General features: G+C 42.5%; 2 protein-coding genes across 2 annotated transcripts in view; both read right to left on the bottom strand.

Annotated features, from left to right (window-relative positions):
- Window positions 1–208: 208 nt before the first annotated feature.
- On the bottom strand, window positions 209–9,612 carry LOC311323199 (calsenilin-like; the record flags this gene model as incomplete). Its single annotated transcript, XM_084455383.1, has 10 exons — window positions 209–256; window positions 530–592; window positions 972–1,076; window positions 1,236–1,343; window positions 1,527–1,597; window positions 2,571–2,640; window positions 7,568–7,680; window positions 8,724–8,851; window positions 8,992–9,199; window positions 9,606–9,612. The coding sequence occupies 10 exons, from the start codon at window positions 9,610–9,612 to the stop codon at window positions 209–211; spliced, it is 921 nt and encodes a 306-aa protein (XP_084311509.1).
- A 3,407-nt stretch (window positions 9,613–13,019) lies between these two features.
- LOC311320226 (calsenilin-like) overlaps window positions 13,020–18,407 on the bottom strand; it is a gene marked incomplete at its 3' end in the record, with an annotated part of 8,932 nt that continues 3,544 nt past the window's right edge. The window contains exons 2-8 of the mRNA XM_084451939.1: window positions 16,502–16,626; window positions 15,324–15,393; window positions 14,282–14,352; window positions 13,991–14,098; window positions 13,771–13,875; window positions 13,341–13,403; window positions 13,020–13,067 (exon numbers count right to left, since the gene is read on the bottom strand). Coding sequence (XP_084308065.1) covers window positions 13,020–13,067; window positions 13,341–13,403; window positions 13,771–13,875; window positions 13,991–14,098; window positions 14,282–14,352; window positions 15,324–15,393; window positions 16,502–16,626 — 590 coding nt within the window. The remainder of the gene's footprint in view (window positions 13,068–13,340; window positions 13,404–13,770; window positions 13,876–13,990; window positions 14,099–14,281; window positions 14,353–15,323; window positions 15,394–16,501; window positions 16,627–18,407) is intronic.

Below are 18,407 nucleotides of genomic sequence, written 5' to 3'. Positions count from 1 at the left end.
GGAGACAGAAGTGTCATAATCTTATTCTAGTGTGCGTCACTTCTTAGTGTTTCCTGTCGATCTTTTCACAATGTGCCTTTATAGTCTTCCATTTTCAGACTGTTTCATAAAAGATGTGGAATTCAGTGCAGAGAGGTTGATAAGGTCTGGAAGCAATAGGAGGTCATCCCATCCATTTTGGAAATCCATTCAGTGTCCATGTTGGGTCCTAGATGACGTTCTCAAAAAGCTGCATGGAGGCCATGATGTTTTCATCCTGGCGAGAAAGCATAGATAAGAAAATATTACAGGATAAGATGCATGTCACCTTGTACACCATTCATAATAGTATGGTTCGTAGCTGATATTGTTCCATTGCCATATTATACCGTACTGAGCAAACCTGCTGTTCGTCACCTACAGGGAAGCCTCAGATGTCATGGTGCCCAGTGATATTCCTGTCAGCTTTGACCTGGACTGCGTTTCCCAGTGGCTACGATGCCTCTGGGAAATGCAGTCCTGAACCTTTTGGTTATAAAGGCATGTTTACCTTCTGACAGGTCTCAATGAACTCATCAATGGTCACCACTCCGTCTCTGTTCCGGTCCATTTTCTAAAAAAAAAAAGTTAGCCATTACACAAAAATAAAGAACCTTGGCACATAGAAACACCTCGTTAACACTTTACAATAAGGGTACATTAATAAGCATTAGTTAATGCATTATTAAGCATTAAGTAACAGTTAACTATATGTCTCTATTAACCATTTACTAATGTTAGTTATGTTAACTAAGGTTAACTCACCTAACCCTAACCCTAACCCTAACCCTAACCCTAACCTTAACTAAGGTATTAATTAACATTAGTAACCTAACCTAACCCTAAATAAGCATTAATTAACAGTTAACTAATGTTTTTTTGTGACCAATACCTCTGACAAAATCTAGAACTATCCAGAGAATGTCTGCTGGAGTTGAACAGAGGTTGCAAACCTGAAAGAACTTCTCCACATGTTCAAAAGGATCATCGTCGTGTACACTGGGGGAAGTATACCTGCCCATCATATCATAAATGGACGTCATTATGGCCAGCATCTCCTGTGAACACACACACACACACACACACACACACACACACACACACACACACACACACACACACACACAACCAAAAGCAAGTCATATATGTACAAAAGAGTCATTCATTACATGAATGCCATAGGTAGTAAACCTTGAATGAATGCCGTGTCACTATACCTCTTTAGTGATGTAGCCATCTTTGTTGATGTCATACAGGTTGAAGGCCCAGCGAAGTTTGTCTGTCACAGAACCTCTTAGCAGCACTGACAGTCCAATCACAAAGTCCTATACAAGAAAAAAGGTTTAAGACCATTTTGTAAAAATAACAGATTCTAACAGCTGTATGATTTCTTGTTATCCTATATGTTAAATGTACTGAAAATGTACCCTCTGTTGACTTCAAGTAAGACTTTGTAGATGTAGACTAATGCTGAAGTAAAAACAAACAAACAGTGAAGTCATTTATACCTCAAAACGGATTGTGCCAATTCTGTCCATGTCAAAAGCATTAAACAAGAAATGTGCATATGTGGTAGCATCTGAAAAGGAAGAACAATAACACTATGGTTAGAATGGAGTTAGGCAGTGATTGTAAGAGTTGATATTTCCAAGGCTGACCATAAAAGATAGATGAGAGGATTTTGGCCCGTCCCAAAAAAAAAAGTTGGCAGACTTGTCACCTAGATTGTTTTGGTAAGGTCACCATGACCCTGGAAGCAAGGTCAGGGGTGTGTCAGTGAACAATATCTAACTGTTAAACACTATTAACTGTTATAGGGAAGTAGTAGGGAACAAGACCCACAAATCAGTCTCTAAACAATCCACTCAACTAGAGACTGAGGACATTCATCCAGATTTCGTTGCTAAAAGTGGGTGGAAACAATTTGAGAGATTGAAAAAAACCTGCACTGCAGAACCAATCCAATGTCTTTAGGGCAGTTCTTCCCAATGAGAGATGTTTTGTTTTGATTTAGAGGACATCATTTCCGGTAATTTCCTATTGGAGATGAAGGCAGTGGCTCTGATTGGTCGCATAGATTTTCGGCGATGTCCTAGTGATGATTTTCAACGGAGATGATGCCTCCAGACTTTCCGCGGCGAAGATCTCGAAAGTCTGGTATGCTAAGTCTGGTATGCTAAGTCTGGTATACTAAGTCTGGTATACTAAGTCTGGTATGCTAAGTCTGGTATGCTAAGTCTGGTGGACTAAGTCTGGTATGCTAAGTCTGGTATGCTAAGTCTGGTATGCTAAGTCTGGTGGACTAGTAGGGAAGCAACTAGCCAGTCAGACTTGCGTCTCCAGTTGTAACAGTCACAACCCAGATAGCAAGCGGATGTGTAATGATTCTGGGCCATATATGGGCCGGAACTAAGCCACAAGGGCCAGATCTGGCCTGTATATGGCCCAGATCCGCTTGCTATCTGGGAAGTCACACTCTGAGACTCTGAACGATTCATGGATATCGCAGCCCCTTCTCCTGCTCGTCTGCTGAGACTGCGTCAGACCCTCACCTCCTTGGGGGAAGAACTGGGAGTAGATGGTCTTGAACGTCTCCTCATCCACCAGACCACTGGGACACTCCTGGTCAGAGAAAAATCACCGCTCCATATAAGGTCTTGTCATATACGGTAGGGCTGCACGAATATGTCAAAAAAATAATAATTGCGATTATTTGCTTCAAAATGGTAATTGCGATTAATAATTGCGATTAATATTTAATATATAATATTAATATATAATAACCAAAATGCTCCCAAATCACGGACGTTGATCCCTTTCTTGCTACTAACTCACTGACCTCGTTTTCACTCATTTTGTCACTACTCACGGCTGCGGGTACTCTTGTGACACTTGTGTTGACCTACTGCTATCTGTCTTCTCAGTGAAATTGCTGCGCACAGCGCACTCAGCGGGAACGCATGTGATTGGTCAGACATTATAAGCACCTGTGATTTGACCGTGTAGTCCTAACACACTCAATTCAAAGCAAAATTATTAATCACATTAATTGCGGCCTTTTGCGATTAGTTAATCGAGGAGGTCATAATCGCGATTTCGATTAATTCACGATTAATTGTGCAGCCCTAATATACGGGTCACGCTCCACCTGATAATACGTCTACAGACCGTCAGAACGCAAAGCTACTTGACAAAGTATACTGTACTTATCACATTCTAATGTTCCGTACAGATGCATAATGTGTTCTGCTGCGTATCTGCATACACCAATCCCATAAGCGAGTGAAAACGCTGATGCGTCTACCTTTCATGCGTATCATTGTGTCAGCTGACCTACTTATAGCCTATCAAGTCCTGAGGTTGTTCTACCCTCCTGCAAAAAAGCGTACGGGTGCGCGCAACTCCAAATTAAACTGAAGCAGGCACGGGTGCCAGGTCAAGTGTTATAATGAATGATGGAAAGAACTGGCACTCACGAGCTAGACAATAGTCTGAATGAAACTTTCTGAACTTCCCATTAAAGTTTTGAAGACTTTTGTCTACCCAGATAGCAAGCGGATCTGGGCCATATACAGGCCGGATCTGGCCCTTGTGGCTTAGTTCCGGCCCATATATGGCCCAGAATCATTACACATCCGCTTGCTATCTGGGAAGTACTACTCTTCTGAAAATCACATTTCACATTTAATCACAATTACAGCAACATGTTTTATTCCACACACACTATTTGAAAAATGAATGTACAAACACTGAAACTCAGTTAACCCATTTTCAACAGAACAAGAAGTACACAGTCCCATGTGATGTCAGAAATATCCACCACTCCACCTGTAGAGTATGAAGCCAAAGGCTTGAAGTGAGTGGCACTGAGTGTTTGAAAACAGATTGAATTGGGAAAGCCAAGCTAGCATGTGTAATCCTGTGTAATATTTAGCTCTGAAACCTTGAGTGTAGACAGGGAAGTTGTCGTTTCTTCTCGTCTTGACTTTTGGGCAGAATAATGTGAAAAGAATCTTCTGGAGAAAAATGCAGTTAAACCAAATTTATTGAGCACGCCATACAGGTCAAATTTCGGCAGTACTGCATTTCTTTACTTGGTGGCGAGTTTATATACTTGGCTTCAGGCCAGGTTTCACATGACAAACAAATTTGCATACAAGGGAGGTACATTTAACACAGATCTGGTCAACTTGTCTTGTAATAGGTCAATAGGTGTCACTGGGCTCTGCCCCCCTCCGGACATGGGGGCAGTCTTGGGGTTCTTCCTGTGTCCTGCTTTGATCACGTTTCAACTGTAGACTTCCTGACTTCTTCTTCAGAGGTGTTATCTTTATTGTCCTCAGGGGCAAAGGAATGTTTACTCAGGACAGGGCATCTGTCCTGAGTCCAGATAACAATGGTATTATTTACTAGCACTAAGACTGAATTCCTATTGACTGGAGCCAGGCTAATTATGTACAGTAAAGCAAACTGGAAATATGAAGAGGATCTTTATGCTGAAATATTCTATAATCATAATTATACTTTACTCATACTTGAATGTGTGTTACAGGTGTTACTGAGTTTAATCAATCCAATTTGGTTTCCTGTGAATATGAGACTGAAGTACCCTCACACAATATAGCATCATCAATGGCTGTTTGACCCCTTTGGGCCCTATGAAAGAATATAATATTAACCTAGACCTTATGAGAAGAAGAAGAAGAAGAAGAAGAAGAAGAAGAAGAAGAAAAAGAAAAAGAGAAAGAAGAAGAAGGAAGAAAGGAAGAAGAAAGAAAGGAAGAAGAAGAAGAAGAAGCAGGAAGAAAGGAAGAAGAAAGAAAGGAAGAAGAAGAAGAAAAAGAAGAAGAAGTAGAAGAAGAAGAAGAAGAAGAAGGAAGAAAGGAAGAGGAAAGAAAGGAAGAAGTAGAAGAAGAAGGAAGAAGAAAGAAAGGAAGAAGAAGAAGAAAAAGCAGAAGAAGAAGGAAGAAAGGAAGAAGAAAGAAAGGAAGAAGAAAGAAAGGAAGAAGAAGAAGAGAAGAAGAAGAAGAAGTAGAAGAAGAAAAAGAAAAAGAAGAAGAAGATTTATGCTGCCCTGCTGCCCTGTCAGTGCAGGGCCCTTGGACTCATCCCGACTCAGTCCTCATCCCCTGACTCAGTCCTCATCCCCTACGGCGGAGACGTGTTCTCATGGAGGTTGTGCAGCGGCTCAGCCTCCCCTGGGTCCTGGTGAGCGTCGGCACTCTCTCCATCCCCCGGCACCCCAGGGACCTCATCTACTTCCAGTCTGGGAGTCACTGATTCTTTCAATCTCTACATACAGTAGGAGAGAGGGGGGCTATTGACATCCATGCATATGAATATTCATATCCATATCGCTATGGCGCAATCCTCAGAAGGGCGGGGCCTAACGGTAGCCCGTGATGGGTCGCACTGTCATGCCTCATCACCTGACGTTCCACTCGTGCCTTCACAATAACTTTGTTTTTACATTGCATTGACTGAATAGTCACCGACATAAAGTCACGTTTGCTGTGTGATTTAGCTGTGTCAAAATAAAGTTTATCACCAAATTATGCTAATTTCTTGTCTAATTACATTTCGCAGATCTGCCTTTTAAACCTAAAAAAGTTTAAAACTTGCAAGCAGCACAATAAAAACACTTATTTTTCTTGCTAAACTTGCATCATCTAGCCCACATTGTCCATCTACTTTGGATGCCCCCTTGTTGTTATGCAGTGTTTCCCATAGCCTGCGGTTGGACGATTTGAGAATAAGTCTGCCTCCTCAAGTTCAAGTTCAAGTTTAGCCTACTCAGCTGCACATTTGAAAGTGTGCTCAAACAGGTTCTGCATCGGGCAACAGTCAAAACAAGGAGATCAATCTGTCTATGGGATTAAATAGTTTTCCAGTGGATATCTTAGTCAAAACAAGATTGATCTAGGAAAGCAGTTTTGTGTTGTGATATTTATTCTGTTTGGGAAATGCACACGATTGCTGGCACATAGGCCTTGGCTAGGCGCACGTCAAAGGGGAGAGAGGGTCTCAGTCATTTTCCAGAGCGAAAAGTTCAAGTTTATTGTTCATACAAGCATTGAACAGTTAATCTGCTGAAGATAAATTCGAATAGCCTTACGGTTATTATTGCTGAATTGCATTCCTTCGAGTCGCGAGTGTGCTTATAGTGCGCCCTGTAGATCACGTGCCACCGCGACGCACCGCCGCGCTGAGGACTGCGCCGTACGAGCATGACGCAATACTCATCAATCAACAGAACATTTTGTTTTGCGATGAAAATCCATACGGTGTCCTTACCGTTGAAAAGGTCCCTTCCCTACAGAGAAGCTCGTGCACGGCTCCAGCAGGGATCCACCCCATGGTCAGTAAAGTGATGACCCACGCCACACCGTCAGCCCATGCTGGGTAGCGATAAGTATTCCCATAACGAAGGGGAGCATGGTGGACCATGCCAGTAATCATTATCATCTGCAGATGGCAGCAGACTGGTAAACACATAATCTAGGCTACTATGGACACCAAGAATAGCTTTGGTTCACTGTCAAAGGTAACAATCAGTATAGAACAATAATAGTACACTTCACACAGTTTGGACCTACCACAATCAAGAGTGGGGAGATCACCAACCAGCATGCCTTAAAGAAGATGTTTGGGGGCTTACCCAGCATCCTTTGCACCATAACAGAGAAGCGTCGCACTCCTGAAAATCAGAAGAATAAAATGTGATCAACTAGGTTCTTATTATTTACACAAAATAAAAGTTTGTAGTTCATATTTGAGGTCTTACCAAATATCCAACAGAGAGCAAGAACTTCACACAAAGAGATGAACATGAGTGATGTCATAACACTATAGTCAAGCAGCTGGAAGATGTAGACACCGCCCTATCATGGCAAAGGTCAAAGGGCATATAAGCAAATAAGGTCAAAGCACCTGGATCCAACATTGAATAAAATTACACTTTGGATGTACTGTGCACTTATATCATAATGTCACATAGAGTAATACTAATGTAAACTTTGAATAAAACACACACACACACACACACACACACCTGTGTGATGAATGGAAGGCCGATAAGAAATGTGAAAAAAGCAAAGTAACAGGGTCACCATCTCTCTATTCTTCAGCACAGGGAGAATCTTAGGCCCAAAGGTATCCATGATGGAAGTCACCACCACCTCCATGTTTGCAAACTACGGAACAATTATGAAGTTATTTAGACAGAGCAGTGTGTGTGGATGTGTGTACCACATGTAGAAGTGTGTCTGACGTCTAGGTGAATTATCAGACTACGTCACACTGACATCACGCAGGTTCTGCAACCACGATGCGCACACATCCCCAATGCATTATGGGTCACAACAAATCACAATGCATACAGTATGGGTCTGCAAGACGGATCACATTCAAGGTTAATTTTGTTGCATAACAGAGCTTGTCACTTGGTGACAAAGAGCATTTTAAAACTAAAATCGGATTAGTTCGCTAGCTGTCTTCCTGGTTTTCTGAAACCGTGATGCGCGCGCGTCACCCATGTTGCCAAACGTACCTGACTATCCAGGGCCAGGCTGACAAGCATGAGGAAGAAGAGGAAGGCCCAGAGCTGGGCTGCCGGCATGGTGGAGAAGATCTCAGGGTAAACCACAAAAACCAAGCCAGGTCCTGGACAGAAACACAGAACACAGAAGTCTTACCAGACAAACACACGACAGCATGCAAACTGAACTGCCCTCTAGTGTTTTCTTTGGAGTACTGCAGATGATATTGAGGTATTATCAGTGTTGATGGTCATGCTTTTTTTTAGGGGAGGTGGGGGGTTGGGGGTGCTGGAGATGAAATTAGCATGATCATGTTTCTAATATATGAGAATTCATAGTGAAACACTGACTCAGAGATGCATATTGATCGTAAACCCACACTTGTTTATTGTACATAACTCCTCATGTACCTCCAACAGCCAGGTTTTCCACTTCAAGATGGTGGGCATGTGCTACATATCCAATGGCAGAGAACATGACAAAGCCTGCAAAAATACTGGTTGCCGAATTTGCCAGAGAGACAACCACTGCGTCTCTGTGGGAAACACTAAGCATTAGCACTGAAGTACAATTAAATTATTTATGCATCGTGATAAATTGGAAGCAAAGGCTGGTAGATTTGTTCTTTCTCTACCGGAGGATGTTGTTGTTGAATTTGTTATGGCTTGCCATGGAAATCATGACGCCGAAACCCACCCCGATCGAGTAAAAGATCTGAGAAGTGGCGTCAATCCATACCTGTCAAAACAGGACACAGATAGCTTATCGTTTGTGATATCGTCAAACCGCTTCCCCAAAGTCATTCAAAGTAATTCAATCGACCCACTTGTGCATCAGCCAGTTTGTGCCATCTGGGGGTCAGATAGAAGATGATGCCGTCCACGGCTCCTGGTAGTCTGACGTTGTTGACCAGTAGAACCAGGAGGACGAGGTATGGAAACAGAGCTGTGAAATAAACCGCCTGTGTGGAGATTTAGAAGAGAAAACACTGGCAGTTGGTGATAGTTGGCACCCATATAGCAAGCGGATCTGGGCCATATGCAGGCCAGATCTGGCCCTTGTGGCTTAGTTCCGGCCCATATATGGCCCAGATCCGCTTGCTATCTGGGGCGCTAGGTGATTATAGTACTAATGTGTTGGCATGCATGTGTTGATGTGCAACCTTGCCAGAGGATTTGACTCCTTTGAAGATGCAGAAGTAGATGAGGGTCCACGCTAATAGAAGAACCCCAAGCAGCTCCCATCTCAGGCTGCCGACGGCCTCTATTCCATCACTGATCTCCAGGAGCCTACGGCTGAGACCATTGAGTGATGAATTTAAGTCAATTTAAGACTTATTAAGACCTTTTATTTACATAAATTAATTTAAGACTTCTTATGAGTTTTTAAGTAGCCATGGATACCCTGTGTGGGCTCTGTCTATGAGAGAACTTACTCGAAGAACTGCTGAGTGGCAGACTGTAGGTGGGTGGAGTTCCCAGCGAACCTGGAGCAGTTCTCTGGAATGTTCCAGGTGGCGTTGCAGAGGTTCCAAGGCAGATTAGCTCTGAAGGAGTTGAAGAGGTAATACAGAGCCCAGCTCAGGACTGTATTGTTGTAGCTGCATATAATGAAGGACAGCACCACAGATGCGACCCCCACTCCTGAATATAAACACAAACAGATTACTTCTGACACTGCAAGATTTGATCACGATTAAGGCGACTGCTTTTTGACATTTTGGAAATAGGAACCCACCAGCACATCTTTATTGTCACAGCTGGTAGCACCTGAATTTGAGTCGAGGATTATCCACCAAATTCCCTGTACATGAAAATGTTGGCTACTTTGCAAATAAACTGAATTCTGATTACAACTCACATAAGATACAGAACACCCAGATAGCAAGCAGATCTGGGCCATATACAGGCCAGATCTGGCCCTTGTGGCTTAGTTCTGGCCCATATATGGCCCAGAATTATTACACATCCGCTTGCTATCTGGGCATGTCCTATCTATCTTTCTATCTTGTAAAAGGTCTCTGGAAGTTACCGAAAAATATGTACCCACCTTTCATCAAAGGGCAGGCTCTGAGTAGAGCTTGCACAGGTCCTATTCTTGTGTATTGACCCAGAGTGAATTCCAGGAATACAAATGGAATAGCACAGAGACACATCATGATAAGGTATGGAACAAGGAAGGCACCTACAGGAGGGGAAGTAGAATAGAACTGTAGGTTACTTAACATAAACCCCGTTCTTTGATAACATGAGTATTAGTATTTTGAGTATTAGAGTTTATCTATCTTGGAGCCGGCATCATGTCACTGTGACTGTACACCGTACATTACATGTGACGAATAAAATAATCTTGAGTGTTGATATCCTAATGTATGCAGATGACACTGTTATGTACATGGAAGCACTAAAGCAGAATTTGCTGCCAAACTCATCAAAACCATGGTTCAGGTGACAAAATGGTTGAAACAATGCTGTTATCTAATATGTCTCTGTCTTTTTTAAGCAAGAAAAACGGCTCTACTAATTACCAGTATTTGGGCAAAGTCATTTTTCAGTTTCTATAGATTATAAAAGTGTAAATTATACTGCTTCTGTGAATGTTGGTACACCTGAAATCACTAAGCAGAGAAAAAGTGCCTCAAAGATTCAGAGCTGTTCACCCTTCAGCCAGGCAATGGGAGGGCACAATAGATTGCATACTTTGTTAACAAAATATGACTGTTATATTGAGTCTGTTCTTCAATAGGCCCTACTTCAATTTTTGTAACATGAAAAATGGAAAACGGTAAAAAAAAAAAAAAAAAAAAAAAAAATTTTTTTTTTTACCGCTGACGCATTTTGAGGACTGCCGAATAGTCTGGGAGCCATAGCCCGATTTATAACAATCTGCCACCTGCAATGAACCCAGAGGAATTCGGATGGAAAAAGGACACCAGTAACAGGGCACTGATCCCAATCCACCTACCAGAAGATGTCAAACTGGTTCCAGACTACATCCTGAAGATGATCCGGTGTGACTGCAAGAGTGAAACTCCTTGTAGCTCGAAGAAATGCAGCTGTAAAGTGCATGGTTTGCCATGCACAATGTTCTGTACATGTTTCAGGGTAGGATGCTCAAGACCCCAATACGTAATATTATTACCATAACTTGGGGCATAAATTGTGCCTCGTTTCCCACCCATTTCTTTTGCCTCCACCCACCCACCAGGTGATTTCTGGCTACGCCTCTGCAGTATTCATTTAGAATACATGACCTCCTTTATTAATAGTCATTATAGATGCTCTATTTAATCCTATAATGCATCATGCAATATCATAAGTCTCTATTTTTGTGTGATTTTGGCATTTTCGGGCATGAAGGGGTTAATATCTGAAAATGCTCATGGGATATCACCGAGCACCCTCCTGTATTTTGAAGAGGTATTCCCAATATCTTTCTACTGAGGTGAATTCTGGGGGAACATGTGTAGTATGTAGAGAATGATCTGTTATAATTACACCACACATTAGTTATGTTTTTTTTCCATACTGTTTTTGTAATGCACATGTGCATAAGTGTGGGTGCATACTCACTGGGTGGGGATGCACTTGGTTGATTTAGTTAGATACATTTTGTGGGGGGAAGAGCTGCACCCCTTTTCCTGTTGCTCATGTTTTGTTGCCCATATCAATAAATGGTCCAACACAATGCAAACTTGAGTTGTGTGTCGCATCTAATAACTGCTGCTACAAAAGTTGTTTTACAGGCCTGGCTTGAAAGGGTTAATACTAATCATTTGGAATGCAATACATTTCCCATCACCCCTTGTATGAAAAAAACATTAGAGAATGTAAATTGGATGCATTTATTCAGCATGGAATATCATAAATCTCTATTTTTGTGTGATTTTGGCATTTTCGGGCATGAAGGGGTTGTTAATATCTGAAAATGCTCAAGGGATATCAGCGAGCACCCTCTTGTATTTTGAAGAGGTACCCCCAAGCTACAAGAAAAACCAAAGAAAATAGCTCCACCCGACAAAACAAGGTTCAACCCCATGGCTCCCGGACTAGAAACAAGACGCCAGACTGTGACCACCACCTCTGAGGCAGCCATATGGAAACCTGCCACCTACCTCCACCACCTCTGAAGCACACGTATGGAAACCTCCATACGTTTCCAAGTCCAACAGCATAACCCACTGATGAAAGGATGAACTCCATGCGATTGGACCATGTTTCCCTTTCTCTGTCCAACGACTGTTCCAACCTGGAAGCCATTCTAGAGACTTCCAGAGCCGTTGTCCTCTATACCCTGATACTTCCCCACAGCTAGCACCAGGCTACTTATTAGCTAAAGAGAGAAGCTCGTTGACAACATCTCTCGTGCTCTCACAGTAGATGTGACACAAAAAAGGTTCAGCAGGACCCAAATCTGACCTATTCTAGCTTGACAGCCTGCTTGCAGCAGCTTGACTACGTCCACACTTCTAAATAAAGTGGTACGATTCATGAATAGATTGTCCATAATGAAGTAAAGTGCAGATATTTGAAAGAAGAAGGGACTGACTCTTACCCAGTAATAGGGTACCTGTTGCCAATGTTTCATCTGCAGTTAGAAATTCTCCCACTACATTTTTGCAGTAATTTATGCGATGCATTATTGTGAAATGTGACTGACTGACTGACTGACTGACTGACTGACTGACTGAGTGAGTGAGTGGGTGAGTGAGTGAGTGAGTGAGTGAGTGAGTGAGTGAGTGAGTGAGTGAGTATACAATGTTTTCTTCTATTGTAGCCTACGGTACCTTGTGGTGAGACCAAAGACAAATTTCCAACCTTGGTTGGACAATACAGTTGTAGACGGTTTTTTTCTGTCATAGGTGCACAGATGCATCCTGGGTGAGAGCTGCTACAGTCTTTAGATATATGAGGAAGGATGTAAAGAGAAAGCTTGAATGAAAAAGATAGGGACAAATTCTGCTCAACAAGTTAACTAATATTCTGGAGTACATAGAGTAATACCACTGTATGACAAATGAACTGTTTCCGAGTAGCCAACAATTATAATCATATTTGCATTCCATTGTATTTGTGTGTGTACAATTTACAAAAGTCTCAGGCAAACATGCACACAAGAGGTTCTAGTATAAGTAATGTTACATCAACATTTCACTCATTTACTATTCATTGATGCTATCATGAAAGTATACTTTGCTTTCTCCACTTTGTGGAAACAAACTCTCAACCTCTCCCCGACAAACAAAATGGCCCCAGGGAGACAGAAGTGTCATAATCTTATTCTAGTGTGCGTCACTTCTTAGTGTTTCCTGTCGATCTTTTCACAATGTGCCTTTATAGTCTTCCATTTTCAGACTGTTTCATAAAAGATGTGGAATTCAGTGCAGAGAGGTTGATAAGGTCTGGAAGCAATAGGAGGTCATCCCATCCATTTTGGAAATCCATTCAGTGTCCATGTTGGGTCCTAGATGACGTTCTCAAAAAGCTGCATGGAGGCCATGATGTTTTCATCCTGGTGAGAAAGCATAGATAAGAAAATATTACAGGATAAGATGCATGTCACCTTGTACAACATTCATAATAGTATGGTTCGTAGCTGATATTGTTCCATTGCCATATTATACCGTACTGAGCAAACCTGCTGTTCGTCACCTACAGGGAAGCCTCAGATGTCATGGTGCCCGGTGATATTCCTGTCACCTTTGACCTGGGCTACATTTCCCAGAGGCTGCGATGCCTCTGGGAAACGCAGTCCTGAACCTTTTGGTTATAAAGGCATGTTTACCTTCTGACAGGTCTCAATGAACTCATCAATGGTCACCACTCCGTCTCTGTTCCGGTCCATTTTCTAAAAAAAAAAAGATAGCCATTACACAAAAATAAAGAACCTCGGCACATAGAAACACCTCGGTAACACTTTACAATAAGGGTACATTAATAAGCATTGGTTAATGCATTATTAAGCATTAAGTAACAGTTAACTATATGTCTCTATTAACCATTTACTAATGTTAGTTATGTTAACTAAGGTTAACTCACCTAACCCTAACCCTAACCCTAACCTTAACTAAGGTATTAATTAACATTAGTAACCTAACCTAACCCTAAATAAGCATTAATTAACAGTTAACTAATGTTATTTTGTGACCAATACCTCTGACAAAATCTAGAACTATCCAGAGAATGTCTGCTGGAGTTGAACAGAGGTTGCAAACCTGAAAGAACTTCTCCACATGTTCAAAAGGATCATCGTCGTGTACACTGGGGGAAGTATACCTGCCCATCATATCATAAATGGACGTCATTATGGCCAGCATCTCCTGTGAACACACACACACACACACAACCAAAAGCAAGTCATATATGTACAAAAGAGTCATTCATTACATGAATGCCATAGGTAGTAAACCTTGAATGAATGCCGTGTCACTATACCTCTTTAGTGATGTAGCCATCTTTGTTGATGTCATACAGGTTGAAAGCCCAGCGAAGTTTGTCTGTCACAGAACCTCTTAGCAGCACTGACAGTCCAATCACAAAGTCCTATACAAGAAAAAAGGTTTAAGACCATTTTGTAAAAATAACAGATTCTAACAGCTGTATGATTTCTTGTTATCCTATGTGTTAAATGTACAGAAAATGTACCCTCTGTTGACTTCAAGTAAGACTTTGTAGATGTAGACTAATGCTGAAGTAAAAAAAAACAAACAGTGAAGTCATTCATACCTCAAAACGGATTGTGCCAATTCTGTCCATGTCAAAAGCATTAAACAAGAAATGTGCATATGTGGTAGCATCTGAAAAGGAAGAACAATTACACTATGGTTAGAATGTAGTTAGGCAGTGATTGTAAGAGTTGATATTTCCAAGGCTGACCATAAAAGATAGATGAGAGGATTTTGGGCCGTCCCCAAAAAAAAAGTTGGCAGACTTGTCACCTAGATTGTTTTGGTAAGGTCACCATGACCCTGGAAGCAAGGTCAGGGGTGTGTCAGTGAACAATATCTAACTGTTAAACACTATTAACTATTATAGGGAAGTAGTAGGGAACAAGACTCACAACTCAGTCTCTAAACAATGCACTCAACTAGAGACTGAGGACATTCATCCAGATTTCATTGCTAAAAGTGGGTGGAAACAATTTGAGAGATTGAAAAAAACCTGCACTGCAGAACCAATCCAATGTCTTTAGGGCAGTTCTTCCCAATGAGAGATGTTTTGTTTTGATTTAGAGGACATCATTTCCGGTAATTTCCTATTGGAGATGAAGGCAGTGGCTCTGATTGGTCGCATAGATTTTCGGCGATGTCCTAGTGATGATTTTCAACGGAGATGATGCCTCCAGACTTTCCGCGGCGGAGATCTCGAAAGTCTGGTATGCTAAGTCTGGTATGCTAAGTCTGGTATGCTAAGTCTGGTATGCTAAGTCTGGTATGCTAAGTCTGGTATGCTAAGTCTGGTAGGCTAAGTCTGGTATACTAAGTCTGGTAGGCTAAGTCTGGTATGCTAAGTCTGGTGGACTAGTAGGGAAGCAACTAGCCAGTCAGACTTGCATCTCCAGCGGTAACAGTCACAACCCAGATAGCAAGCGGATGTGTAATGATTCTGGGCCATATATGGGCCGGAACTAAGCCACAAGGGCCAGATCTGGCCTGTATATGGCCCAGATCCGCTTGCTATCTGGGAAGTCACACTCTGAGACTGAACGATTCATGGATATCGCAGCCCCTTCTCCTGCTCGTCTGCTGAGACTGCGTCAGACCCTCACCTCCTTGGGGGAAGAACTGGGAGTAGATGGTCTTGAACGTCTCCTCATCCACCAGACCACTGGGACACTCCTGGTCAGAGAAAAATCACCACTCCATATAAGGTCTTGTCATATACGGTAGGGCTGCACGATTATGACAAAAAAATAATAATTGCGATTATTTGCTTCAAAATGGTAATTGCGATTAATAATTGCGATTCATATTTAATATATAATATTAATATATAATAACCAAAATGCTCCCAAAATTACGGACATTGATCCCTTTCTTGCTACTAACTCACTGACCTCGTTTTCGCTCATTTTTTCACTACTCATGGCTGCAGGTACTCTTGTGACACTTGTCTTGACCTACTGCTATCTGTCTTCTCAGTGAAATTGCTGCGCACAGCGCACTCAGCGGGAACGCATGTGATTGGTCAGATAGTATAAGCACCTGTGATTTGACCGTGTAGTCCTAGCACACTCAATTCAAAGCAAAATTATTAATCACATTAATTGCGGCCTTTTGCGATTAGTTAATCGAGGAGGTCATAATCGCGATTTCGATTAATTCACGATTAATTGTGCAGCCCTAATATACGGGTCACGCTCCACCTGATAATACGTCTACAGACCGTCAGAATGCAAAGCTACTTGACAAAGTATACTGTACTTATCACATTCTAATGTTCCGTACAGATGCATAATGTGTTCTGCTGCGTATCTGCATACACCAATCCCATAAGCGAGTGAAAACGCTGATGCGTCTACCTTTCATGCGTATCATTGTGTCAGCTGACCTACTTATAGCCTATCAAGTCCTGAGGTTGTTCTACCCTCCTGCAGAAAAGCATACGGGTGCGCACAACTCCAAATTAAACTGAAGCAGTCACGGGTGCCAGGTCAAGTGTTATAATGAATGATGGAAAGAACTGGCACTCACGAGCTAGACAATAGTCTGAATGAAACTTTCTGCCCAGATAGCAAGCGGATCTGGGCCATATACAGGCCAGATCTGGGCCTTGTGGCTTAGTTCTGGCCCATATATGGCCCAGAATCATTACACATCCGCTTGCTATCTGGGTGAACTTCCCATTAAAGTTTTGAAGACTATTGTCTATCTTGTGAGTGCCTGTGCTTTCCCTTCATTCATTTGTTCTACACTCCCGCCCTCCCTCCCACCCTCCCAGTCGCACGTTTTTGAAGCCCCTGTAGAGCGACTGCAGCTCCTTCCTGGTGAACTGGGTCTGGGCCTGAAGCTGCTCCAGGCCCTCGGGTTGGTGGCGGACGGCAGACAGCTCCAGGTCGCTGTCGATGCTATCTGTTAGAGGGGGGACAGGGTGGAGGAGAGGGGGAGAGAGAGATGGAAGGAGGGATAGAAGGACAACGCAGGGAAGGGTACAGAAAGAAGGGAGGAGGTGCAGGGCAGAGGGGAAGAAGGATAGGGTGAGAGGGATAGATTGACGGAGGGAGACGAGAATGTTTGAAGGGCGGGGTTTAAGAAGTAAAGGATGATGAAGACAGATTGCGGGAGGGATAGAGGAAGTAAACATCAGAAAGAGTTCGGGTTGGAAAAGACAAGAAGTAAATAAAATAGCCAATGAGAACCAAGACAGGGGTAACAGAGGGGACTTGTAATGACAGAGAAGGGCTCGGATAAAAATGCTGGACAAGAAAGAAACAGGGTATTGTGTGCACTCACCATCTTTACAACAAAACATATAGAGAGAGGGATATGGTGGGAGAGACAGGAAAGAGTGGAGAGAGACAAGCAGAGAGACATAGTTAGTTAGAGGCGGATTGTTACATACACATTAGACACATTAGAAAACAGATCACTCAAACGGGAGGCATTTTTCTCAGTAGTTCACAGATGTGTGGTATTCAGGTTTTGACTATGCAGCGAGATCGTCTAAATCTACCCATGGTCCTCTGCTGAAAGCCCTGGATCTTACCTTCCAACGACAAGGGCTCCCACATGCCAAACTGCTTGAGCACCACCACAAAGAGACCAATGACTACAACTACAGCCATCAGCTCCATCCCATCGATCTCCATGGCTGACTGACATTAGCTGAGCTATGCCCGTAACTGACACACTCCCAACATCCTGTACGCTTTCCTGGACACTTAACCACTGTTCCCTGCTGTGTACCGATGCATATATCAAACTATACCAACGAGTGAGACTCCAGGAAAATAGCAGCAACACATCAGCTACTGTATTCTTACTTTGACATGACAGACTCCGTTCCTCTACTGTATCACAATGAGACAAGTACCAACACCCCAGTTAAAGTCCATGTGAGTAAACCTACAAGTGAGAAGTAACCCTCCAAATAATCCAAATTGCCAACAGTGTGCACCGCAATGCAAAGTACAGCAAAATCAGATGGGTTGTTCAATATTTCTTGTATTAATAACATCCCTATCAGTCCAGTACATTAATCCTGCTGGTCTTGTTAGTCCACATTCCAAAAACTATGCAGAAGCCTACGACTGCGTTGTCACATTTCCTCTGAGGTCAACATCCCATGCCTGGTGAGGACTCCCTTTCCTGTCCTACTGATCTGTCCAGAGACCTATGGCTCAAGTCTGTCAAACCAGGAAGAGTTGCTCTTCATATAGAGTCGGTAGCTTTCTCAGAGAGAGAGAGGGGGAGAGAGAGAGAGAGAGAGAGAGAGAGAGAGAGAGATAAAGGGAAAGACATACAACAGAGAGAGAGAGAGGGGGAGGAGACAGAAAAAACGGAGGGGTATGATGTTATTTTTTACCTAATAGTTCCTGATTGACGGTCTAAGCGTTCCCTCATTTGCACAGTCATTTCAAGGATGTACTGTAAAGCTGTAAACCAGTCATTGATTCTCATCTGCTGATGGATGGAATATGAACAGCACTTAGAGTGAGGGGAGGCTGCCCTTCCCTGCCTGCGCGGTGCTGCCTGTCTCCAGTCTTATCCAGACAGCTACCTCAGAACCATAACACATTCAAAGAGACACTTCACATGGAAACTTGCGGTTATTATTTGACCATCTGTTATGACCCAGGAAGCAATTGCGTGGAAAGGTGACTGAACTCAGAGAATGAAGTGTTGAATTTTAA

This window comes from Borostomias antarcticus, assembly GCF_949987555.1.
Source record: "Borostomias antarcticus genome assembly, chromosome: 2".
Classification (NCBI taxonomy): Eukaryota; Metazoa; Chordata; class Actinopteri; order Stomiiformes; family Stomiidae; genus Borostomias; species Borostomias antarcticus.
The sequence above is the reverse complement of the archived record's forward strand: the minus strand, read 5'-3'. Positions and strand labels throughout refer to the sequence as shown.